Source organism: Rosa rugosa, chromosome 7, assembly GCF_958449725.1.
Source record: "Rosa rugosa chromosome 7, drRosRugo1.1, whole genome shotgun sequence".
In the NCBI taxonomy this organism is placed as follows: domain Eukaryota; kingdom Viridiplantae; phylum Streptophyta; class Magnoliopsida; order Rosales; family Rosaceae; genus Rosa; species Rosa rugosa.
In genome coordinates this window covers 766097-791038 of record NC_084826.1, presented here as the reverse complement: position 1 = coordinate 791038, position 24942 = coordinate 766097, and the positions used below count along the sequence as shown (strand labels likewise).

Below are 24942 nucleotides of genomic sequence, written 5' to 3'. Positions count from 1 at the left end.
ACATTGACAAAGTGTTCCTAGAAGTTTCAAGATTGATTCAATTTCTTTTCCGTCTAATCTTAGAGTGAGAGTCAATAAAGAGGTGTAACGTCCATAAAACCAAAAATAAATGATCTAAATGGAACAAACCAACAAATTGATTAATCCTACGACCAATGATCAAATAAACAGTGCATCTCAAATTTGCCTGAATTTGGACAGCTAGCTAGCTACTTAGCTTGAGTCGATCTCATGGTAAAATCTTGGGAGCTATCAACAAACCAGTTCATCGATCACCTCCTTCTAGCTAGGGTTTGGATATAATTCATTACCTGAAGAAATAAAACCAGTCGCAAAATTTATTTGTCTTTATAACCCATAATGGATAGATATGTAATCAAAGGACCGTTAGATTCATCACACCTGGCACCTGCTGCCATATTTTTCTCTAGGCCGGGTCTAGTTTGGGCTGATTTGGATGTATTCGGTAGTTATTCACCAATGGAGAGACTTGTGGGCCTTTTTTGGTCTGCAATGAGATCTGTGGGCTATTTTGTGTTATTTCCAACTCACACAGGGATATTAGCCTCACTCTGAAATAAACCGACCCGGAATGAGCTGGAACATTAGCCGCACTCTGAAACCCTAAAACCGCAGCACACACACTCTCTCTCTCTCTCTCTCTCTGCAACTGCAAAAAGTGGAGGCCCCTCTCTCTCTCTTGAAGAAAGAGAATCATGGCGGACGTGATGTTGATGAACGATATAGAGGCGACGGCGGCTAGTCTCGGAATTGACCTCTCCCACTTAGACCTAGGCTCAATCCGTCTGCCTCACGGCGAAACCTTCGGTATTCCAAGGTATAAAACTCTAACCCTAACGCCGGCGACATCCAAATCTTTTATTTGTTTCTGCCGGAAATAATTTACAGTACTAACTGTTTCGAATTGCATTCATTGAATCGTTTTGGATGAACTGGTGCAGTGACGATGAAGATGTCGGTCACGATGTGAATTCGGAGATGGAGTCCGGGTTCGGGAACATCATCGTTGTCGATAACCTGCCGGCGGTGCCGATTGAGAAGTTCGAGAAACTTGAAAACGTGATTCGGAAAATTTACAGTCAGCTTGGTGTGATCAAGGAAGATGGATTCTGGATGCCTCTCGACCCCGAAACGCAGAAGACCATGGGCTATTGCTTCATCGAGTTCAATACTCCTCAGGTATTACAACTGTTTGCAGTAGTAGAAGTGATGTACATTATCGATTTTAAATAGCACATTAGGTTGATATTGAAGCTTGGCTTGTTGAAATTGTAGGAAGCTGAGCTTGCCAGGGAGAAGACTCATGGATACAAGCTGGACAGATCACACATTTTCGCTGTCAGCATGTTTGATGACTTTGATCGTTTCATGAAAGTTCCTGATCAGTGGGCTCCGCCCGAAACTAAGCCATATACTCCAGGGGTAATTATAATTATACTCTAATCTCATGTGTTTTTGTGTTATTGTTACTGTTTTGGTTCCAGACAATGTATGGTTATCAGATTATAGAAGTAATTATTGCGCTGTTATGTTAATGTGGTTCAATATTATCTTACATGTAACTCCAACTCGATCGTGGTTTGAATAATTTCTTGTGTGGAACTCGACTAGCGTATCTTTTTCTCGTCACCTGCGTGATTAATTCTGATGATACATGAAAGTGATGAAACCTTATTACTGGTTTATTCACTTATTGCTTGCGTATAGTCAAGATGTTTTTTTTTTTTTGGTTTCTGGACATACATGAAATGTCAAGTAGACTCACTCCTTTTAGTCCTCTGTAATTATCTGGATGAAGAAGTGCGGCGTTGTATATTTTGTAGATGCTTCTTTTATACTTCCTGTTTACCCACAATTGCTCCATTCATTTTTTGGCTATGAGGGAGAAAGAAGTGACAATGTTTGAAATTTTACTCATTTATAACATATGTTTAAGTTATAGTATTTATTCTGCCTACTTGGAAATCTTTACAGGAAAATCTTCAAAATTGGCTCACTGATTTAAAAGGCCGGGATCAATTTGTCATCCGTGCTGGTAATGATACTGAAGTTTATTGGAATGATGCACGACAATTGAAGGCTGATTTTGTTTACAAGCGTCAAGTGAGTAGATGCTATATCTCAACGACCCATTATTCTCTTTCTTTGCATCCCTGTAATATGTGACCCATCTATCTTATATCAACATTTTGACACTGAATGATTGTATTTGCTTACAGTACTGGACTGAAAGCTTTGTGCAATGGTCGCCCCTGGGGACATATTTGGCCACTGTACACAGACAGGGTGCTGCAGTTTGGGGAGGTGCCACCAGCGAGTTCAAACGATTGATGCGTTATGCTCATCCACAGGTTGTTTTTGGTTTCTGGTTTCAACAATTTCTAGTACTTCATAATTTTTTAGTTCTAAGTGTTTAGCTGCAATTGCCAACTGCAGGTTAGACTGATTGATTTTTCCCCTGGTGAGAAATATTTGGTGACCTACAGCAGCCATGAAGCAAGCAATCCCCGCGACACAAATGTGAGTTTTTTGGATGTGTGATTCATCACTTTGTTGTGATTTGATTTTGCCCTGTTTCTATTTCTAACATGTATTTATCATACAGAGGGTTGTCATAGACATTTTTGATGTGAGAACTGGAAAAGTTATGAGAGATTTTAAGGGAACTCCTGATGATTTTGCAATTGGAGGAACTGGAGGTGTTTCGGGCGTGTCTTGGCCTGTGTTCAAGTAATGTTTCTGTGCTTAGTAGCATACAGTATGATGTTGATTGACGTCAATATTCTAATGGATTTTCTTTTTTGTTATCATTGCAGATGGGGTGGTGGAAAAGATGACAAGTACTTTGCCAGAATGGGAAAGAGTGCTATATCTGTTTATGAGACAGAAACGTTTTCACTTGTGGACAAAAAATCTATCAAAGTTGAGAATGTTATGGACTTCAGTTGGTCACCAACTGATTCAATTCTTGCTCTTTTTGTTCCTGAATTGGGCGGTGGGAACCAACCTGCTAGGGTGAGTAGTTAACTGGTTATGTTTCAGTTTTTTTTTCTTTTTCAATCTTCCCTGTTTTACTTATAGCTTAGTTGACCTAATGCTTCGCATGGTACAAATAGGTGAGTCTTATTCAAATCCCCAGTAAAGAGGAGTTAAGGCAGAAGAATCTTTTCAGTGTTAGTGATTGCAAGATGTACTGGCAAAGCAATGGGGAGTATCTTGCTGTTAAAGTTGATCGTTATACGAAAACGAAAAAAAGTACATATACTGGATTTGAACTTTTCCGAATCAAGGAGCGAGATATCCCTATTGAAGTTTTAGAGCTTGAGAATAAGAATGACAAGATCATTGCATTTGCTTGGGAGCCTAAGGGACATAGATTTGCAATTATTCATGGTGACACTCCAAGGCCTGATATAAGCTTCTACTCAATGCGTACTGCTCACAATACAGGCCGTGTGTCAAAGCTTATTACTCTTAAAGGCAAGCAGGCGAATGCTCTTTCTTGGTCACCTTCAGGGCGCTTTATAATTCTTGCAGGATTGAAGGGTTTGAACGGGCAGTTGGAATTTTACAATGTGGATGAGCAAGAAACGATGGCGACAACTGAGCATTTTATGGCGACAGATATTGAATGGGATCCTACTGGAAGGTAATATTAAGACAGTCTTCTGCAACATGGGGTTTATTTATTTTGTTTTGAGTGCTCCTACGGAAGTGCTCTTATATATCTTGGTTCTGATGTGTTACTTTCTGCATCCTCAGATATGTTGCTACTGCAGTTACTTCAGTTCATGAGATGGAGAATGGTTATATTATATGGACCTTCAATGGCAAGCTACTTTATCGGGTATTAAAGGATCATTTCTTCCAGGTAATGCCATTTAGAAGATTTGGAGCAATCTGTGTTTGACTCTATCATCTGTCAAAATCTGAACCATGTCCCATTTAAATCAACATATATTTATAACATGATGAAAGAAAATGTTAATATAATTGATGTTTTGGATGAACTTTATTTTTTTTTTCATGCGTTATTTCTGATTGTGATTTGTGGTATATAATCAAGAAATGTTAATTGCATTGATTGTGACTGCCCTTCTATGAAGATATATAAAAGCTAGTTGAAGCTAGAAAATGTATAAATTTTGATTGAATTCCTATCTTCTTTTGGTGACTAAATAGTAGTAGCTTTTCATCTTCAGTTTGATATCTGTACGTTTTTACACTATGTTTTACTTCTGGACACTATCAAGTATATGTTCTTACTTTTTTAACCAAGAAAGAAAATGACAATAAATAAATCCTATTCTAATTGTTTCCTTGTTGCTTTTGGCAGTTTTTGTGGCGTCCAAGGCCAGCATCTTTCCTGACTCCTGAGCAAGAGGAGGAGATTGCAAAGAACTTGAAAAAGTATAGCAAAAGATATGAGCTCGAGGATAATGATGTGGAAAAGCAATTGAGCGAGCAGGAGCGTGCAAAGAGGAGAGAGTTGAAGGAAGAATGGGAGAAGTGGGTCGCTGAGTGGAAGCGGTTGTACGAAGAAGAAAAAATGGATAGGCAGAGGCTCAGGGATGGAGAAGCCAGTGATGAAGAGGAGGAGTACGAAGCTAGAGAGGTTGAAGTAGAGGAAGTGGTGAGTACTCAAGAGGAGGTTCTTTCAGAGTGAGTCTTCATTTGAAGATATAATTTGGAGATATCTCGTCCACAATATGATTAGTTTACATCCTTAGACATTTGAACCGACTTTGTACTATCTTTCTTTGGCAGCAGAGTTTTTTGGGAATTTGAATGTACCCCTAATTTTGATGTTCAGTTGTGATTGTCCTGTTTTGTTCTACTGCGTTAATTGCATGTTTTTTTTTTTTTTTTTTTTTTTGGGGATAGTGGAATGTTTAATGACGTGGTAACTGGTAAGTACGAGTACAAAGGCCTAAATGAAAATGTGACTCTAGTTGTTACTGAACTTTATGCTCCATATAATCGGATGGTCTAGTGATTGTAGCCGTGGTTAGTGCTATTGTATGTTTGTATGAAATTTTTTCTTCACTATTAGTGGATTGCTTTTCATTTGGGGAGTTAGATCACCGCAATGTTTTTAACCTTAATTTGAGGTTTTCATTGGGTAAACAAAACGATGATAACCTTGCTATTAATTCCTGATACCCAGAAAACGTCATCCTAATATTTTCACTTCTACACAACTTGGCAAGTTGCAATAACCGGAACTCCAGGCCGATGCTAGTTTAGCTTGTTGTAAATTTAGTTGCTCTAGAGATGTTCATAGACCTTAGGGTGCTGTGCAATTAGTAATCTATACTATTATTAAGAGAAGAGGTTTTGTTAGCCAAAATTGAAAATTTTGACAAATTTAACCCTGAAAGATTAAAAAACTTTGACAATAAATTAAATCATAAGGGTAAATAGGACAATTATAAAATAGATTTTATTAAGAAAATTGAAAAGAAATTATCCCACAACCTCCACTTTTCTCTCCCACTATTTTCTCTCTGCAATAACAGATCTATTTTCTTTTGTAGATAACTTTTTTTTTTTTTTTACAATTAAAATTTTTCTTACACATGCAGAGCATGTGATTGCAGACTAGTTACTAATTAACTTAACCACATAATGACGAGTTGATCCTAATCAAACGACCCCGATTAGCTATCACTATCTGAAAGACTCTTTTACCCGCCACCCAACCCAACCGAAGTTCTTCTTCTTCCACCTCCGTTGTCTTCAGACCCCATAAAGACTCTGCCTTTTCCCTCTTTCGATTTCAATTGAAGAACCAGAGACACCATGAAGATTGTTCACAAGGATTACGTTCCAGGCGGACCCGGCAAAGTTAAGGTACTCTTTTCTCTCTTGGTTTTCGATGAATTCTCCGTCGAAGCAAAAATAGGGTCGCTCTGTGTTTTTTTTAATAATATTTTCCGGCTAACTTTGAAATTTTCCGGTGTGGCAGATGGTGCCGGCTGATTCCGATGATCTGTGGTATGTGTACAATTTGATAGCTCCTGGAGATAGTGTTATTGCTGTCACTGTGAGGTAAAGTCATGGTCTTTGGTTTTAATTGTATCGAAATTTCGGTGTTTATTGTTACCTCACTAGCTGAGTTCTTTTGATTTTATTTGGAATGTTGGAGTTTTAATGTCTGCGATGCATTTGAGTTTGGTTGTTTCTGCTGGAAGTTTTTGAATGCTTGATGTTTACTCGGGAGTTTTTTTTTTTTTTACTTTGCAATTAGTGTGTTTCTGTAAGTCTCGGTGTATTTGGTTGCACGCGGAAAGGGTTATTGTGATAAAGCTGCATTGTATTCTTATGGTGGTCATATCATCATGCACATTTTCTAGTAGGAAAGGTGAGTAGCAGTTTTCATGGTGTCGTGTGTGTCTTGGAATAGGAAAGTTCTAAGAGAAGGGGCTAGCGGTGGAAGAGATGCAGAGCGTGTGAAGCTCAAGTTAGAAATAAAAGTTGAGGAGGTATGGAGACAAGCTGGATTAATGTCATTTTGGTTTTTCTTTCTGTGTTTCTTTTCTCATGATGCTTTTTGGTTTGATGTTATGTTCTTATTTCTCGTATTTTTTTAGGTTGCCGATTATGATAAAGTAGGCAATGTCTTGCGTATACGTGGAAAGAATATTCTTGAGAATGAACATGTAAAGGTAATTGTGGCATTAAATTACATTTCAAATTAGATTAAAGAGCAGCGTTAAGTTTCTCATTTTCTTATTGCAGATAGGAGCATATCATACTCTGGAACTTGAGCCTCACCGACCTTTTGTTTTAAAAAAGGTATGTCTTTCTTTTCATTAACTTCTACATGCATTTTTTTTACTACATGCAGAATAAAAGTATAAAACCTTTCATTCAATCTCGTTTTGCATATTTAATTTCCATTTACGAAAGTCTCTGACATAAGTTAATCAAGGTCTATCTTTCTGTGCTCAAGTTTATCGTGTTACGTGATAGGGGTTGAGAGATGGAGCTGAGTTACATATGAAGCTCATGTTATCAAGTCATTCATGCTAGAAGTCTATAAATTATTACTTGTTAGAGTAATACTGTCTTGTCAAACTTTGATATAAACCGTGATGAAGATAATCTTGCCTTCCAGATGTTAGAACTGTCTTGGAGAAGCAAAGATGATATGAGAATGTGTGCCTGCGTTGAATAGGTTCTAGGAGTTTTCAATATTTTGTTTATCTCTATGTCATACACTAGCTTTTGGACCATTAATTTGAATCTACCGAAGAGTGGCTGGAAACCAAATAAGAACTTGTAAGACTTTCAGAAACTACCAGAAATATCTTCACCCATTTTCATTATTAAATACCTCTTAAACACTAATCAACTGTTTTAAGAAGATTTGTCAGGGATTATAATCTTGCACCATGTACAATAATTAGCCTTTCACTTTAGCACCATTAACTCAAATTACTAACATATTTAACCATAAACTGAAATTGTCTGCCTTTGATCATGGCATCGGTCTCACACACAAACTGCTGGGATTGAGAAACTTCTCATCTGTGTTCATACTTTATATAAATACACATATGTATGTATGTATGTATGTAGGCTGTCTGTCTGTTCAGGCATGTATTCATCTATGTGTGTGTATATTAGTGCTCTTTTTGGCAATGTGCACTTGCATTTGTATGGAAGTAAGATATCATGTAAAATAATGTTTTGATCAGATATCGTTTCAAAAGATGAACCACTTTTTCCTACTGACTCTTGGCATGCTGTGTGTTATATGTTTTAGGATGTGTGGGACTCACTGGCCTTGCACGAACTCAAGCAAGCCTGTGGTATGTCCTCTTTTTTCCACATTTTATCTCCTTTAAGTAATGGTTGAGATTTTATCTTTCTTGCCTTTTTCTTTATTTTTTTATTTGGATACTACAGAATATGTTATGTTGACCAATTATCCTTAAGATTTATTTCTAATGCGTGCTCTACACAAATGAGTTTAGCCTATGGTATGTTATTAGATCTTCCTGGGCTGAGGCCATCCAGTGAGACAGATATTCTACCATCTTTAAAGTATTAAAATTCTTGAGACCCATGTGATTTACATTGACACAATAAATAGCCAAGATATTATGCCTAGTGGCACCTCCTGCTCCAAAGATTAAGTATTGTATAACATTGTATAACTTATAAGACAAACTAACTGGGTTCTTAAAATTTGGATTTATTGCCATTTGAGATATGTGCTTAACAGCTTAAGCTTACTAATATCATCTAGAGCACCAAGTATGAAGGTTGAAGAACTTAACACCAACCATTTATCTGATGGTCTTCTCTCTATAATTTTCAGATCCTACGGCGAGTGCTGACCTAGCTGTGGTAATAATGCAAGAAGGATTAGCACATATTCTCCTTGTTGGAAGAAGGTGCGTCTGATTTCATTGGGGGCACGACTCCTTTTTGAACTTTGTGTATGATATCAGTTGATATTTCACGAAAATGTTGAACTTTGAAGCTATAAAAAACTATTTCAAGGCCACATTTCTCACTCACTCTAGTTACTAGTTCCCCCTCTTCTTTTGGAGGCTATTTTCATTAGGAACTTGATTATGTTACTAAAATGCGTGCTAAAGCTACTACTGATTTATGTGCATTTTTTTTAACTTTTTTATTTTATGAAAGTCTGCTCTTTGAAAGTCTCCATCATGAGTTAGAAAACAAAAAAGACTTTCAAAATATTGATTATGCGGTAGGGCCGTGAGACTGATATTCTTGAAACTAATTATGTCAGTATGACAATAACTCGGTCACGAATAGAAACTTCAATCCCTCGCAAGCATGGACCTTCAGTTGCAGGTTATGAGAAAGTATGTATCCTTCTCCTTTCAGAATTTAATTTTCTTGATTTTAAGTTATCTGGCAAGCCATAAGACTAATATTGCATTACTAATATCTTTTTTACTTTTAACAGGCTTTGAGCAAGTTCTTTGAAAATGTGTTACAGGTGACTTTAGTTTGAGTCTGTTACTGAAGCTCTCGGAGATTTCAAAGATAGTTTGTATCTAATCTAACACGTGTCTATATGTTATAGGCTTTCTTGAAGAATGTTGATTTCAGTGTTGTTCGCTGTGCTGTGATTGCAAGTCCAGGTTTCACAAAGGTATGATATGAGTCTCCATAAGCTCACTCATTCTTAGTGCAAATTGTGATTACTCATTAAAGCCTCATTTTTACAAGTGGACTAATGTTAGCGCTATGTTTAAAGCTTTCTTGGAAAGCTACTTGTAGAAGAATTTAAATGGTTTTAAGTAATCTTATGTCATGTTAATGTTGTGTTTATGTGCTTCAGGATCAGTTTCATCGTCACTTATTGTTGGAAGCAGAGAGAAAACAGCTGAGGCCTATCATTGAGAACAAGTCACGGATTCTTCTTGTGCATACAACCTCGGGTTACAAGTAGGGTCATCTCTTTTATCCTTTGGATGGTGACAGTTTTTAAAACAGTAACCAGCTAATATAGTATTAAACTATAGATAACAAGTAGATGTTTCTGATTGTACAACTATTCCCTTTGTACAACTAACACCAACAATACGGGATCCTAACTTTGTAGCTATTGACAATCTGACTAGCTAGTTACTGGTTTCATCTTTCATTTTTAAATTTGCAATTGTTTTTACTTTCTAATGGTCTAATAGACATTGGTCCTCAGTGATGAGCTGGGCCACATCATGTATTTTACTTTTTCTTTTGATCTGTAAATGGTGCTTGTTCAATTCATTCTCCCAGTGCAGATGATACTTATTTGCTCAGTAAAAGAAAAAGAATGCTCTGTTGCTTTCCAAAGTTCTTCTATTATTTTCAATCTTTTTAATGTGTATGCATTATCTTCTTGCAACCACAGGCATAGTTTGAGGGAGGTTCTGGATGCTCCAAATGTTATGAATATGATAAAAGATACTAAAGCAGCACAAGAGGTACAACACTGCCCTACTTGGTCAATGTATGCAACTTGTTTCCAGTTCATTAGTAACACAAAGAAAGTAAAAGTAAATTCTTCTCCTTTTTTTATTTTTTATTTTATTTTGAAAAAGATAAAAACTTAACTACAGCAGTGCATCTTGCGTTATCCTACATTAAGTAATAATAGAACAAGACCTTGCAATAACATCATTTATTGGTCCTTTTCTTCTTCAGGTCCGGGCTCTCCAAGATTTCTTCAGTATGCTTTCAAATGTCAGGTTCTAAATCTGAAATACTATTTTGTTGCTTTATTTGAGGTTATAATTGGATGCCAACTGACAAGACATATTATGGAACAATTAATAATTCTGATAAGCATGTTGAGGTAGTCATATTCAGTGAATAGTGACTAGTTGTCGCCTGTGGGTATTTCCTTCTAAAAAGGACTGATATTTGATTCAACCCAGTGTCATGCTATCTTTTGACTGACAGACATTGTTTTATACGTGGTCTTTGCAAAGGGATTTTATGTATGTATGTAGGTAGGTAGATACAGGAAAACCTATGAACATGTTTATAATTACGAAGACGGCTTGAGGATGAAGAATAATAGCCATTAAGGGGCAAGAAGATGCAGTTCAGTAGTTACTCCCTCCATGTCAAAAGTCCAACATTATGTCTTTGTTAGTTTGTGTAGTGTATTTTTTAAATTGTAGGCTTTTAGGGCTTGGAAGTATTCTTCATGTTACGTTCATTTAGCTCGTCTGTTTTAACATTCTCAAACACTTTACTGGAGGGAGTTAGGACTTAAATGATATATGATCTTTAATCAAGATACAATATTGAAAGAGACATATATTGTGAGATTTTTGCGTACTTAGTATAGTCTATCATTTTTATGTATTCTACATGCAGCTAAATCATCGTTGTTTCTGCGCAGGAGCCACATCGTGCATGCTATGGGCCAAAGCATGTTGAGGTTGCTCATGAACAAATGGCCGTGCAAACCCTTTTGATAACAGATGAGCTGTTCAGGTTAGGGTCTAGCCTTTTCTGCTGGCTCATTGCGAAGCTGTGCTTTATGATTTTAGTGTTTTAAGTTCTTTATAACATGGCTGACTAGACCCTGTTTGTAGATATGAATATAGCTATAACATGTTGCATTTTCTTAACTTCTTTTGAAATTTATCTCTTGATCTGCAAGATCCTTGTGCATTGTAATTTCAAGAATGCCAACAGCCTTTAGATTCAAAGATATACTACGTTCTTGATGGCTGTTGTTTTGGTGGGGAAGAGGGTAATTTGTCTCTCTTTGAGGAGGCTCCTGAAACTGAAACTTAACATACCTAGTGGCTTTGAACTGTAAATCCCATAGAACCACATTGTGTTTGAACAAGCCACTAGGAATTAGGAGCTGAGAAAGCACCCAACAGATTAAAACCTTTTGAAGAACTTATACCTACATATACATATACATATATTTTTTTCTTTGCTTTTTTTGATGAAATGCTATTCTACTTTTTCGGTTGTCTTTCAAGTCTTCAGTAATAGGTTTAGGATTGTGAAACATGGGCCCACCGAGGAGAAAGTGTTTTAGAAATGTTCATGCATACTTGCAGTTTAATTGATTAGTTAACTCATACATGGACACACCTGCACATTCATATTGGTAAATGCTATGCATAAGTTAATGGCCTGCCCTCTTTACCTCCTTTACCATATTTCATCATCGACCAACTGGGGACTGGTCCAGAAAGCTCTTGTTATTGCCAGAGTCATGTATGTAATTTTAACGTTTAAGAATTTCTTGATGGACAGGAATGCTGATGTAGTAACGAGGCAAAAATATGTCAATTTGGTGAACTCAGTGAAGAATTCAGGCGGCAATGTTCATATATTTTCTTCTATGCACGTTTCAGGAGAACGTGAGTATTTGCATTTTTCATATGAACGTTGCTTTAGGTATCTGACACCAGTTTAAATGTTTTTTTTTCTTTTTTCTGAAACAACTTTCTAATTATCTTCTCAAATCAACAGAACTGGCACAAATAACTGGCATTGCTGCAATTCTTCGTTTCCCTCTACCAGACCTGGATGATATAGAGATGTAATAGAGCATGTGGTCCTGTTGGAAAACACACATGAATTTTAGGTTATAGGCTTATAGTTGGCCGCCAATGTTGTGCACTATCTATTTTGGCCAATGCTTTGTACACACAACAGCTGATATTCATGAAATGACACCATGTAACCCATGTGCTTGTTTGTTTTGATGAAGTTACTATAGTTCTTCATAGAAAACCTGTACCTTTATTCAAGTAAAATCGAAAGAGTCTAAGGAAAAGTTAAACCTTTTGTGGATGGACACGAAACTATTTTTTTTTTTTACTGCGATTATTTGGTCAACTAACTGTTCTATTGTTCTTGATGACTGTATCCTCTATTTCCGCCTATGTGAGATTGAAGCCAACTTTCTAGCATTCTATTATAGTCTTATCCGAGTTTAGGGAATCCCATTATTCACAATTGTGAGAAGATTTTGTCTCCTAAATGTTGACTGATACCCCAGGTTCTTGATCGTTGTCCTTAAATTATGAGATTCAACCTCATAAATTTTGGCGACAAATGTGGTTAATATCAAAAGTTGTTCAGATGACCATTCTTGTGTAACTTGAGGGCTATTTTAAGAGAGACTGTTTGTGTGATCAGTATTACACAAGATGAGCGACCAAATTGAATTCACAGGCCTCTTTCTTTTCTTTGGTTTGTTTAGGGTTAAACAAAGATTCGAAGAAGATTCACTTTGGCAGATCATAGTGGAAAATTTCTTTTGAAAGATCCATGCCAAAGAAACTGCTATTTTACTCACTTAAATTGTTATGGGCGATTGACCAAAAAATAATTGTTGTGGGGGTTTTCTAGCTCCAGTGTTGGGAGCATTTGCCCCCATTGCTTGATTCTTTAGCTTTCGTGAATCCTTCTGGTTCTGGGGCCGTAAGCTCCAGTACTATGAGCATTTACCCCTACATCCATGGCAAGAATCCGGTTTTGACTCGTAGCCTTCTTTGATCAGAAGAAAGTAAAAAAATTGTTTGTAAGGAGATGGCAAGATTCAAAAGAAAAGTTGTTATTATAGATGGGGTGAGGCAAGATGAGGGCACCATCACCAACTATATGTTGGTGGCATGTATGGTTGCTGCCATGGGTGGTCTCATTTTCGGTTATGACTCAGGTTGGACTCTAATTTCTTGGCAAATGATATATGGGCACATAATATGGCTTCATTTGGTTTGCAAAATGGAAAGTAAACACAAGGTGGCTTCCCATGGGGATACTTTGAAAAGAAATTCTATTCCGCGAACCAAACGAGGGCTATATAGTAATTCAGTTGATGACACTAATGGGATTGTTGTAACTTGCAGGAGGGGTGGCTTCAAGGGAATTCTTCCTGAAGAAGTTTTTTCCAGCCTTATTCCCGATAGACAGTAATGAAAAGAATCACGCCAACCTATACTGCAAAGAACACAGAAAACAGTACATAAATTTGTTCACTTCTTCTATCTACATAGCGGCATTGGTAGCTTCCTTGATTGCTTCATCTGTAACCAGGTACTGTGGCCGAAACGTCTCCATGTGCCTTGCTGGACTTATCTACTTGGTCGGCGTTAGCATAAGCACAGGTGCAATCAACTTCACAATGCTTGTCATAGGTCGAATGTTTATCGGTGTAGGAGTAGGTTTTGGCATTCAATCAATTCTAATCTATCTTTCAGAAATGGCTCCACCAAATATTAGAGGAGCTATTAACCAAATTTTCCAACTGAACGTAACAGTTGGGATAGTAGTGGCGAATTATGCGAACTATTTGACTGCTGATATAAAGGGTGGATGGGGATGGAGAATTGCTTTGAGTATCGCAATTATCCCAGCACTAATGCTTGGTGTTGGGTCTCTCTTCCTACCTAACTCTCCCAATTCTATGCTTGAAAGAGGCCAATCTGACAAGGCCAAAGAGTTGTTACAAAAACTACGCGGCGATAGTGATGTGGATCAGGAATTTCAGGACCTAGTTTTTGCATCCGAGGTTGCGAAAAAGGTAGACAATCCGTGGAAGGACATAATGAAGCCAAGATATAGGCCTTACCTTGTCATGTGCATTCTTATTCCATTTTTCCAGCAGTTCTCTGGCATTAATGCCATCATGTTCTATGCACCTCTTCTCTTCAGGGCTCTAGGCTTCGGTGAGAAGGCTTTGATGCTGTCTTCGGCCATCACTGGAGTTGTTAATGCCGTTTCCACTTGTGTTTCTATTGCCTTGGTTGACAGTAGTGGGAGGAGGCCTTTGCTCATTGTAGGTGGTATTCAAATGTCTATTTGTCAGGTATACGTACAACAGTACATTTTTGACCATTACATTTTCCATCTTGTGTTATGGTTTAGATTGCAACTCTGGCAATTCTGTTTACCAAAATTTACATTTCTTCATCTTGATGTCAAAACGATAACATGCTTCTCACTCGCAAGGTTCAAAGTTCATCCCATCTTATGATTCAAAGTGGACTAGCATGCAATTGTGAGACGTGATCGAGATTGATGGATATACATAATTGGAACATTGGAAAAAAAAAAAAAGATCTTAAAGTAACCCAAACACAAAGACCAACATGCATTGTACCAACAATTTTTGTTCTTATTGTCTAAATTTAACACGCACTCTGAACATATCTTACATACCACCGGTGTAAGACAGATTTTCAGTCTGAAACGTTAACTAATTAAATGCATTTCGGCATGTTGCAGGCAGCAATAGCAACCTTTATCGCCGCCAAGTTTGGAGTCTCGGGTCTGGGGGCTTTAACAAAAAGCGAAACGGATTTGATGGTAGCGCTCATTTGCTTCTATGTAGCAGCATTTGCATGGTCTTGGGGTCCTTTGGGTTGGTTAGTACCAAGTGAGATCTGCCCATTAGAGATCAGATCGGCAGCTAATGCTCTCAATGTCTCTGTGAACATGCTTTTCACCTTTGTGATTGCTCAATCTTCCTTTCTTATGTTTTGCCACCTCAAGTTTGGCCTCTTCTATCTCTTTGCCGGCTTCTGCGTGATCATGACCGTCTTTATATACTTCTTCCTGCCGGAGACCAAGCACGTCCCAATTGAAGATATGAACTCAGTGTGGAAGGAGCATTGGTTCTGGGGGAAGTATATCCCCGACGATGCTCTTCCTGACCGTAACGCATTTCGGAATCTCCATGTAGACTACTCTAATTATTAGGCTGTACATTTTCTCTTGCTAGGAATTAATCAGAGTTCTATAGTTCATATATTGATTTTGACAGTTTATTTGTTTGACTAATGTTTTCCTGCGCGCATCTTAATTTCAAATCAAACAGAGCAATTGAGAGTGAGATTCTTTGGTTTGAAAATGAGATTTTCTTGAGATCATGACTAAGAGTTCATAGCGTGATAGACAAGATCTCTAAATTTTCAACCAGTGGAAATGAATCCATAATTTAATCCTAGCTAACATGAATAACATCTCCGGAGATGATCTTTTAATGATGTTTTTAAACAAGAATTAATTGTTTTACTAATCTTAATTGTTTTTTCCATAGACATTCAGTTCAGAGCCTAAAATATACGTACGGTATGAAAGCTTGCAACGAGAATAACAAAGAGGAGAAACAAACTCATATGCTATTTCAAATTTTCAACCATGTGGGACTCCTTAAGAAGAAAAACTGAACATAAAGGGACTTGTCCCCTCAAATCACAAAAATAGTGAAACGTACGTAAAATTATGAAAACATAACATATATCTCGTATTGCAAACTCACTCGGGAGTTGGGACTCTTCTATCTAATTGCAAGTCCATGATGCAGCTCTTTGATTCTTGTACTCTCCGATCCAAGACATACACAAGGAGAGGAATACAGTTGCAAACTGATATCCTAGCCAAGCAAAGTTTAAACTGCTAACTCACTCCTGCGCATCTTAACTTTTTATTGGAAGTTACACTCCCATACCGTATTGTTCATTCTTTACTTACCTTACTGTGCGCCTTATTAATTTTGTGCATATGTTGTGATAAAGTAAGTTAATTTAAGTTTATAGTTCGTTTCTTAAATTAAATAAAAACTGTTGAGAGATATAAATGAATGATTGAAGTTTGTTTCTTTACTCCATCATCTTCTATATAAATGCATGTAGATTGTAAATCGTTTTCATTGTGAAGCAATATACCAGAAATCTTCCACAAATTTTTTCTACATTTTTGGCCAATTTGGATCTAGTTTTCGACCTCTTGTAACCAAGAGAAGAAAAAAAAAAAAAAAAAAAAAAAAGGTAATCGACGCGCTTACATCGCGAGTTAACGGTAAAAGCCTATTTTTAGTGTGAATTTAACGGCAAAAACAGCCTAAAACCCTAGACTCGTTTCCGCACCCGCCACAAATGGCAACCTCCTCCAAGCTCTTCCGTCGTCTCCGCCCCTCCTTCAACTTCCTTCCCGCTCTTTCTCACTCCCGCCAATTCCACCTCCTCTCAAACCCTATCCCTATCCCTAAATCTAACTCCAACACTCACCTTCGGAACGCCTTCGCGTTTAATCAAACTCTCGCTTCCTCCCACTCTCGATTTTTCTCCTCCGCCTCTGCCTCTCCAGATGAATCGGATTTCGGCGGAGTCGCCGACGACTCTGCTACTCAGTTTGAGGTTTTGGATTTTGGTGCTACTGCTAGTGGTGAAGAGTCGCTGCTTCCGGTTCAGGGCCTCATTTCGGTGCTCGATCACTTCCACGAGCTCACTGGTTTGCCATGGTGAGCGTTTCGTGAAGAAACACCGTTTTGTTTCAAGGTGTTGGAATTTGTATGCGGATATGTGATTTTCGAATGGTGAAGATTTCGAATTGAATGCAGGTGGATAGTGATTGCGTCCTCTACTGTGGCTATGAGAGTCGCATTGCTTCCGTTGCTTATTGTGCAGCTTAAGAAGCTGAAGAGGATCGGAGAGTTGTCTCCGAAATGTGAGTTTTCGACTTTCATTTCAAGCCAAAAGTGGCTCTACTTTGTTAATTTTCTGCAGTTGTTGATCAATTATATGCATTGTTACTAGTGTATCTTTTTCGAAGTAGCCATCTGTTTGTTAAATTTTGTTTAACTCATATGCATTTCTCATAGTGCCTCCTCCACTGCCACCAATGTTCTCAGGAAAGAGTTATACTGATCACATTTCTGTATTTCGAAAGGAAAGAAGGGAAATTGGATGTCCCTCGTTCTTGTGGTTCCTTGCGTACTTCTCTGTCCAGGTAATCCACTGTGATTATTCGGGGTAGTGTTATCTTTTGGAGTGATGTATTTGTTTTCTGTTCCCATGTGTAAGCTGTGAGTTTAATAAAGCAGGTGTGTAGGCAAGTTAGTTACTGTACGAGCCAATATAAAGGCATGGACATAGATTTGTAATGATGGTGTTGGAGATTTAGGGATTGATAGATTGGGTTAGAGATTTTTGGTCGTTGAATGATTGATGTGAACCTGGAAAATATTTATTCGACGGCCATGAGTAGCCTCAGTGATTAAAAATTGTTAATAATTGATTACAGATCTTTCTGTACATCTTATGTCTTGTCTAGATATCTTCAATTTATTTAATTTAATATTTTTATTGAGCGGTAAGACCGTAAGAAAATAAACAACAAAGTTCAATGAATGAATTTGCAAGTTCGTTAAGAGTCAGCCACTTTGATGACTAATGTAGATTGGTTGTAAGGCTCTGTTAAACTGTCAATTTCAAGTTACTTACGAAGACTGGGTAATGGTTGTGAGAAAAAGATGTCTTTGTCTTTCTACCGACAGAATGGATTATAATGTGTCTGCTTAAACAATATGTGACTATAGATGAAAACAAAAAGTTTTTGGAATTATGATGTTGACCTGTCTTCTAATTCATCTGCAGATTCCATGCTTTTTCCTGTGGTTGACTACCATTCGCAGAATGTCACTGGATAATCATCCTGGATTTGATTGTGTAAGAATACATACAGTTTATTTTTCGGCTATTGAAATAGTTTAGTTTATTTCAGTTTTCTCCAATGCTTGTCTATTATATACTGCTTTCAAGGTTTTTAGTCATATTGTGAAGTTCTGAATCATTGCTATCATTTATGCAATTTATGATTTAGTATTAAAAGCAAGTGAACATGGATTTCGGTGATTTCATTTCAGGGTGGCACTTTGTGGTTCCAGAATTTGTCTGAATTACCTCATGGTGTTTCAGGCCCCATTTTTCCTCTCCTGATTGCTGGTTTGCACTATGCCAATGTTCAGGTATCTTAATCATGTACCTGGTCTCTGTTGACTTCTGATTAAGCTGTTTACATTTTCTCTGTTTTTAGCCGGTTCAACCTTCTGGATGATTATACTGTCAAATATGTGCAAAGAATGTTCAAAACTGTAGAGATAATGATCCATTTCCCCACATCTGGGTGCTAAATATGCAGCTGGTGTTTGTCTCTTTGACTTGCAGATTTCTTTCAAGGCATCTTCTCTCAAGACAATGAAGGGGGTGTTTGGCACATTAGCTAAAGTGAGTTTGCAGATAGATTTATTGATTCTTTGGGGTGTTCTATTTCGTTAATTGAAATTACAAGATTTGATTGATTCAAGTATTTTCTTTTCACATAATTGACAAGTCTTTCTATCTTATTGCAGTGCTACAAGTATTATTTGAATTTCATAACATTGCCTTTATTTTTTATCGGCTACAATATTCCTCAGGTAATCTGTCAGCTTTTTCATCAAGTTATGTGAAATTAGACTATGTTATAATGAATTCTGTGAGTTCTCACTATGCTGGTGTTAGAAATTTCCATTTACTCTTCTACATTGTTTTGTAGGGAAGTCTAGTCTATTGGGTTACAAATAGCTCAATAAGTGTCATTCAGGTGAGTCACTGCACTAACAACAATGTAGATAAGTATGCTAAACCCTTTTTTTTTTGTTTTTTGTTTTTTGTTATAATATCTCGCTATCTTTTCAGCAATTAGCTCTGAAGGATCCTGCTGTACGTGCAAAGTTGGGGTTGCCAGACAATGACAGGCCTACAGAAACTGAGAATTCTGAGAAGTTGGGTATTCCTGAAATATCACCCTTAGCTTCTCCTACTAAAATGAAGAAAATATCTTTACAGAACCTGTCACCTAAAGAACTTGTTAATGTGAGTATTATGAACTAGACCCTTCTGATTTGTGTCTGTCAGGTGTCAGTTCAGGCATTAAGTTTTATTTTGTATTTTTCGTTATTTGATGGCTGTCATTATTGACAGCTTTCAATTCAAGTCTTATCAGAAGGAGATAAAGAAAGAGCACTTCCTTTGCTAGGGTAATTGCTCTCTTCTCATCAACTTACTTATATTGCTTGATTATAAATTGTTATATTTAGCAACATCCATGATAGATGCACTGATAAACAATTCTTTAAAACAGACTTGCTCTTGAGAAAGATCCCGAGTATGTACGAGCATTGATTGTAATGGGTCAGACTCTATTGCAGAAAGAATTGCATGCGGAGGCTACTAAATACTTGGAACGTGCTATAACCAAGGTCCACATTCTGCCTTTTCTGCTTTCATACCAGCATTCATGATCAGGTTATTCTTTGGTGTTATAATTACCTTGCACCACCATTTGTGATTATTAGATTTTTAGAGTTCACTGTAAACATGTCTTCCTGCATCACAAAAAGTTAATGAATATGATACTTCAGAGGCATGTTACTTATCAGTCGCTCATGCTTGTCAATTGCTGTGCTATGTTCTATCTCAGTATTCTTTGCTTATTCATTCATTAATCAGAAGCTGATGTAAGCAAATTTACCAACCTGACCCTTCTTTAAATTCTCATCAGCTCTTTAGTACCGGGGTTCCCACAAGAGTGGAGGATATTGATAATCTAATTCTTGCGTCTCAGTGGACGGGTGTTGCCTACATACGGCAGGTGAGCACAGCATTGCTTTACTGATATCTTTCATCTTCTATTTTATTCGAAAGTAATACATATTTTTCAAGCTAGTGCTGAACAGATGACTAGCATCATGTCATCATTATCTATCTTCAATTCCTTGGTATTTAGGTTCTCAGCGCTTGACTGAGCCATGTGACTGTGCTTGGTTCAGCAGGTTCAAAACACAAGCCTTAATTTTAAACTTTGGTTTCCCATGTGTTTGAATAGGGAAAATTCACAGAAGGGATTGTACACCTGGATAGAATTGCTCAATTGAAAGAGCCAGATGATCCAAAGAGCAAGGCTCATTATTTTGATGGGTTGTTAATGCTGGCAAGGTATGTTTATTAGAGTAGTAAAATTGTGTCTGAAACTTGCACATATCTATATAAACTACTTGTGTATTAATCATAGTTTGGTGTTTCAGTGCTCTATCCAATGTGGGTCGCAAGGATGAAGCTTTAAAGCACCTGCGCTTGGCTGCTGCTTATAATCCTGCTTACAATGAATATGTGGAGCAGTGTGAAAATGAGGACGATGGTTTAGTCAGTGATCTTGCCAGCAGTAGACGATCCGATTATTGATTCTCAAATGCAAATTTTGCTAGGGCAGTGCCATTTGCACTCATCTGATACAGGATTTTAGAAATACAACCGGGAGTGCCAATAGCATTCCCCTTTATTTATACTGGTTTGTATCTGATTTGATACTTGATAGTACATTAATTTTTCAGTTTTATAGTTACCGATCATTGATTTGTATCTTTACAATAAAATTCTACAATGTCCTGTCCTGGATTAAATAACTTACCAGGCAAATCATTAATGAAAATCAGTTGTTGAAATGTCTTGTTCTTCCCCTCTGTGTAATCTTTTGTACTTGATATTATGATTTATGGCAGTCTGCCAGGTTTTGTACGTACTATTTTCCAAGCAACTCTGGGGGGCTAAAAGAACAGCAGGAAATGATCTTTCGTTTCAACTCTCTCTCAACCTCTGGTGTTTTGGCAAAGTAGACAGTGTTATGGAAGTTAAACCTGTGATGCTTATTGCCTATTGAAAATTTTAAGTAAAATCTATGATTACTCCCAAATAGAGAACTCAAAGGAGAACTTCTCTGTGCATAAGTTCTAGGACTTTTTTGTGCATGCGTAATTCCACTGTGCTAAACAAAGATTCAGGAAGGCATAGTCGTACTCAAGATTCTAAACCATTACAAAATAATCTCACAAACCATGGCAAAACCTATCCGTTTAAGACATTTCTTCTTCTCCTCACAAAACAAAATGCATCTCACTGCTACACCCCAATTCGTATTAGTTCTCATAACCAAACACTGTCATGTACCAATTCTTAATCTCCTAATCCTACCTTGAGCTCAAATTCAAGTAAATGCTTCTATATAGTATGAAATATTGCTGATCCCCAGTGTGGAAATAACTCATCTCCCTCCATGTGACTCTTGAGAAGTTTGAGACACTGATATACCATTTCGGATTCTGGGTGGGACTGGTCTTGAACAAAGAAAGGCTGAATCCTCTCGTTAATCTCAATCCAGCTACACCCAGGATTTTTCCTTAATCCCAATTCTTTCATCTTTAGTCTCACCTTCCGCACCTCATTCCATTTGTTTCCAGAAGCAAGACTATGTGATAACATAATATATGTTGAAGGATCATCAGGATTCTTCTCAATTAGCAATCTTGCAATTTTTACACCCAAGTCTTGATCTCCGTGCAAATGACATGCAGAAAATAGTGTACTTAACAAGTCAACATCCTCCCTAATTTGTGGAGTTCTTTGGATGATTTGGTAAGCTTCATTCAACCTACCAGCACGGCCAAGAAGATCTATTAAGCAAGAGTAATGTTCTATTCTCGGTTCAATCCCATATTCACCGATCATTTTATTGAAATAGCAACAACCTTCATCAACTAATCCAACATGGCTACAAGCAGATAGCACTGCAAGAAGAGTAACTCCATCTGGTTTTTCATTGGATTGTTGCATTTCATCAAAAAGCTTTAAAGCTTCTTTAGTCTGACCATGAGACCCATAAGCCGTGATCATGGATGTCCATGACACAAGATCTCTACCTGGTAATCTATTGAAAACATTACGTGCTTCATCCACCGCACCACATTTAGCATACATGTCAAGGAGAGCCCCCATGACTATTTCATTGGTTTCCAACTCACTATCAACAACAGTTCTGTGAATCTCCTTACCCTTTTCCAGTGCTGTTTGTTGTGAACAAGCCGATAGGATACTAGTTACCGTGATGGCGTTTGGCCTTACACCAGCTTCTTTCATCTCATCATATAACCCTAGAGCCCTGAAATAATTTCCCACTTTCACGTATCCAGAAATCATAACATTCCAAGAAACTACATTTGTCTTGGACATCTTTTCAAAGACATTTTTAGCAGACGAGATACTTCCACACACAAAGTAGAGATCAATAAGCGAACTGTAAACATAGATATCAGCCTCTACATAGTTTCTTATCATATATCCGTGCACGAATTTTCCATGTTGAAATTGGACCGATCTTGAACTAGCCAACAAAATGCTGCTAAAAGTAATCAAAGAGGGACTAGTTCCTTCATCAGTCATCCTTCTAAAAAGATCGATACAAGATTTACTGTCACCTGTTACACTATAGGCTGCAATCATGGAATTCCAAGCGATGACATTCTTTCTTGGGACTTGTTCAAAAATCTCTTTTGCCATATCTATACATCCACATTTCCCATACATGTCTACCAAAGCAGAACTAACAAAGGAATCCAAAACGAATCGATTTTGTATCAACTCCTTGTGAATCTCCCTACCTCTCTCCAAATCCAAAAGTCTTGCACATGATGAAATAACAGTAGTGATCGTTACTACATTAGGCTCAAAGCCAGAACTCCTCATCTTCTCATACAAGTCCATTGCCTTCTGAGCTTGCCCATTTTGATAATAACAAGAAATCGCAGTATTCCAACATGCCACATCTCTTTCAGGCATTTCATCAAACAGCTGAATTGCAGGACCAAACACATTGCATTTCGCATACATTCCCACAAGGGAACTTGCCACGACGATATCTGATATGAAACCAGTCTTTATCAAATGGTTATGGATCATCTTTCCAAGACCTACCCTACCCAATGCACCGCAGGCCTTGAGAACACTTGGGTAGGTGTAACTATCAGGACCCATATAGGGGTAACACAGTAACCTTTCATAGAGCTCAAGAGCGTCAATGAACATGAGGTTCTTGGTGTAAGCCGTCATGAGAGAATTCCACAAGGAAATGTTGGATGGGTTTTCAATGGATTGGAAAACAAGCTTTGCAGAAGGGCATAAATGGCAAGAGATGTAGAAGTCTATGAGGTTTTTGCACAAGAGGGTGTTGTATTGGAAGCCTTGAGTGAGTATCTTTTGGTGGACGAGCTTGCCTGGTCTCAGCGACTTCGAAGTGATGCATGTTCTTAAGAGGGATAATAGTTTGGTGGAGTCCATATGTAATTCAGAAGGCGCCCAAGCATAGGGTCCGACTGTCTGAGTTAGGCGAAGAGACAAACTAGTCGTCTTTGTAGTTTTCCTGGTCAAACAACATCTTAAAATTGATCATCACAATCCCCATTATTTTTTGCTTTAAAATTGATCATCATTCAAAAATTACAAGTAGCACTGAGCTCAGTAGTTTGAGTTTGTTACTAAACAGAACATTTACATATTGTCTGAAAACACAAAGGCCCTAATCAATAGAATCAGCATGCCAAACAACTGCCACTAGCACACACTTAACCAGCATCGATTACTATGAAAGATTCAAACTTTAAGCAAACCCAGTTCATATCTCACCAGATTAAACTTGCACATTACCCAAAAACAGAAAGAAATCCATTGTTTCACACCTCAAAGTCAAACCAAAGCACTTAATGAATTAATGAAGCAAGCAAACTATGAATAGCACACACTTAACCAGCATCAATTACCATGAAAGATTCAAACTTTACACAAACCCAGTTCATAACTTACCAGATTAAGCCTGCCCATTTCCCCCAAAACCATAAAGCAATCCATATTTCACACCTCAAACCAAAAACGCTCAATGAAAAAGTTACTGAAATCAATGAAGCAAATAGAGATAATAGTACCAAGAAGAGATCGCAGAGCTGAGTCAATAGAGAGAGATAGCAGAGAAGGTGGAGTTCTCATGCACTCATTCATATAACTACTTCTGGAGTACAAATATACATCATTCTCTCTCTCTCTAAGAAAACCAACTAACAAGGTAGGAGAAGAAGTCCAACGTGTGAGAAAGAGCAGCAGATACCTTTTTTTTTTGGTTACAAAAGGAATGAAGCAGATACCTTTGTTTACTTGGTTTTTCGAGATTTCTGACTGTGTTTTCTCCGTCTCGACCCGACCCTTTTATTTCTTGGATTCGGGCCTGAACCGTTATTTCAGTGATAGGTTGGTTTGGTTTAGTTTGGTTTGAGAAGCAAGCTTGTGCGCTCAAGTGAACTACTCAATTAGCATACTGTCTGTGACATTTTACTCTAATCGAATTTCGAAATCGGTTTATACATGGTTCAGAAATTCGATCTATACTTTGGTGTAGTTGAGTGGTTTTGATCATACTACTATACAAACTACAACAACTAATGATTCTTCACATTTGATTGGAGCATGAAAACATATCTTGCAAGCATTTGCAGAGTCACAAAGGGGAGCAAAGACTAATATTTGAGGGTTTGTAATCACGGTTTAGCCACGAAGAAAAAAAAAATTCTTTGTCTAAAATATTAATTATAGCATACAATCTTTTTTTCTTTCAAAAATCACATATTCACACATCTAAATTATAATTTTTAAATAATTTTAAAACTGATATATCCAGACTATCTTAATACTATTTTCTTTTACGATTTTCAAAGTAAAAAAAAGCTGGAAAATTTATTAAAAAGAGTTTAAAAGTTTTGAATTC

The 24942-nt window shown here is 37.4% G+C and overlaps 5 protein-coding genes across 11 annotated transcripts; 4 read left to right on the top strand and 1 right to left on the bottom strand.

Annotated features, from left to right (window-relative positions):
* Positions 1–594: 594 nt before the first annotated feature.
* Positions 595–4858, top strand: LOC133723910 (eukaryotic translation initiation factor 3 subunit B-like). The gene is made up of 11 exons (XM_062150784.1): positions 595–838; positions 963–1200; positions 1297–1443; positions 1996–2124; positions 2241–2372; positions 2458–2541; positions 2627–2751; positions 2838–3036; positions 3138–3670; positions 3784–3892; positions 4358–4858. The coding sequence occupies exons 1-11, from the start codon at positions 717–719 to the stop codon at positions 4685–4687; spliced, it is 2148 nt and encodes a 715-aa protein (XP_062006768.1). The 5' UTR covers positions 595–716; the 3' UTR covers positions 4688–4858.
* An 807-nt stretch (positions 4859–5665) lies between these two features.
* Positions 5666–12318, top strand: LOC133723912 (protein PELOTA 1). 2 transcript variants are annotated; one of them, XR_009853335.1, is made up of 16 exons: positions 5666–5874; positions 5990–6072; positions 6428–6506; positions 6615–6689; positions 6763–6819; positions 7793–7838; positions 8351–8426; positions 8792–8867; positions 8972–9004; positions 9092–9160; positions 9350–9456; positions 9905–9977; positions 10198–10241; positions 10904–10998; positions 11782–11888; positions 12001–12031. XR_009853335.1 is itself a non-coding variant. In XM_062150785.1 (16 exons), exons 1-16 carry the CDS (start codon positions 5824–5826, stop codon positions 12072–12074), a joined length of 1140 nt encoding a protein of 379 aa, XP_062006769.1. In that variant the 5' UTR covers positions 5676–5823; the 3' UTR covers positions 12075–12318. The 2 variants fall into 2 exon arrangements, 1 of the variants encoding a protein (XP_062006769.1); XM_062150785.1 differs by having other exon boundaries at positions 5676–5874; positions 10198–10236; positions 12001–12318.
* Positions 12319–12689: 371 nt separating this feature from the next.
* On the top strand, positions 12690–15314 carry LOC133721110 (sugar transport protein 10-like). 4 transcript variants are annotated; one of them, XM_062147640.1, is made up of 5 exons: positions 12690–13195; positions 13386–13497; positions 13573–13643; positions 13797–14344; positions 14764–15314. In XM_062147640.1, exons 1-5 carry the CDS (start codon positions 13066–13068, stop codon positions 15235–15237), a joined length of 1335 nt encoding a protein of 444 aa, XP_062003624.1. In that variant the 5' UTR covers positions 12690–13065; the 3' UTR covers positions 15238–15314. The 4 variants fall into 4 exon arrangements, with proteins under 4 accessions (XP_062003624.1, XP_062003622.1, XP_062003623.1 ...); XM_062147638.1 differs by having other exon boundaries at positions 13573–14344; XM_062147639.1 differs by having other exon boundaries at positions 13386–13643.
* A 1060-nt stretch (positions 15315–16374) lies between these two features.
* Positions 16375–20813, top strand: LOC133721109 (ALBINO3-like protein 2, chloroplastic). Of its 2 annotated transcripts, XM_062147636.1 has the most exons (14): positions 16379–16780; positions 16880–16986; positions 17141–17268; positions 17916–17987; positions 18185–18286; positions 18486–18545; positions 18671–18736; positions 18856–18903; positions 18999–19175; positions 19284–19339; positions 19444–19561; positions 19864–19953; positions 20188–20297; positions 20387–20813. In XM_062147636.1, exons 1-14 carry the CDS (start codon positions 16416–16418, stop codon positions 20541–20543), a joined length of 1656 nt encoding a protein of 551 aa, XP_062003620.1. In that variant the 5' UTR covers positions 16379–16415; the 3' UTR covers positions 20544–20813. The 2 variants fall into 2 exon arrangements, 1 of the variants encoding a protein (XP_062003620.1); XR_009852064.1 differs by lacking the exon at positions 20387–20813 and having other exon boundaries at positions 16375–16780; positions 19444–19607; positions 20188–20233.
* A 126-nt stretch (positions 20814–20939) lies between these two features.
* On the bottom strand, positions 20940–24320 carry LOC133721108 (pentatricopeptide repeat-containing protein At5g27110). 2 transcript variants are annotated; one of them, XM_062147634.1, is made up of 2 exons: positions 24110–24320; positions 20940–23550 (listed from the first exon to the last, which is right to left on the bottom strand). In XM_062147634.1, exon 2 carries the CDS (start codon positions 23466–23468, stop codon positions 21357–21359), a length of 2112 nt encoding a protein of 703 aa, XP_062003618.1. In that variant the 5' UTR covers positions 23469–23550; positions 24110–24320; the 3' UTR covers positions 20940–21356. The 2 variants fall into 2 exon arrangements, with proteins under 2 accessions (XP_062003618.1, XP_062003619.1); XM_062147635.1 differs by having other exon boundaries at positions 23991–24117.
* Between the last annotated feature and the right edge of the window lie 622 nt (positions 24321–24942).

Excerpts from the sequence above, each read along its gene's own strand:
- LOC133723910 (XM_062150784.1), top strand. The coding sequence starts at position 717 with ATGGCGGACGTGATGTTGATGAACGATATAGAGGCGACGGCGGCTAGT. Across the intron at positions 2,542-2,626 it reads GCAATCCCCGCGACACAAAT|AGGGTTGTCATAGACATTTT; the intron begins GTGAGTTTTTTG and ends TTTATCATACAG. Across the intron at positions 3,671-3,783 it reads GAATGGGATCCTACTGGAAG|ATATGTTGCTACTGCAGTTA; the intron begins GTAATATTAAGA and ends CTGCATCCTCAG.
- LOC133721109 (XM_062147636.1), top strand. The coding sequence starts at position 16,416 with ATGGCAACCTCCTCCAAGCTCTTCCGTCGTCTCCGCCCCTCCTTCAAC. Across the intron at positions 18,546-18,670 it reads TGTTTGGCACATTAGCTAAA|TGCTACAAGTATTATTTGAA; the intron begins GTGAGTTTGCAG and ends ATCTTATTGCAG. Across the intron at positions 18,737-18,855 it reads TCGGCTACAATATTCCTCAG|GGAAGTCTAGTCTATTGGGT; the intron begins GTAATCTGTCAG and ends ATTGTTTTGTAG.
- LOC133721110 (XM_062147637.1), top strand. The coding sequence starts at position 13,066 with ATGGCAAGATTCAAAAGAAAAGTTGTTATTATAGATGGGGTGAGGCAA. Across the intron at positions 13,196-13,385 it reads CATTTTCGGTTATGACTCAG|GAGGGGTGGCTTCAAGGGAA; the intron begins GTTGGACTCTAA and ends TGTAACTTGCAG. Across the intron at positions 14,345-14,763 it reads TTCAAATGTCTATTTGTCAG|GCAGCAATAGCAACCTTTAT; the intron begins GTATACGTACAA and ends GGCATGTTGCAG.
- LOC133721108 (XM_062147634.1), bottom strand. The coding sequence starts at position 23,468 with ATGGACTCCACCAAACTATTATCCCTCTTAAGAACATGCATCACTTCG.
- LOC133723912 (XM_062150785.1), top strand. The coding sequence starts at position 5,824 with ATGAAGATTGTTCACAAGGATTACGTTCCAGGCGGACCCGGCAAAGTT. Across the intron at positions 8,427-8,791 it reads ATTCTCCTTGTTGGAAGAAG|TATGACAATAACTCGGTCAC; the intron begins GTGCGTCTGATT and ends TAATTATGTCAG. Across the intron at positions 9,457-9,904 it reads CATACAACCTCGGGTTACAA|GCATAGTTTGAGGGAGGTTC; the intron begins GTAGGGTCATCT and ends TTGCAACCACAG.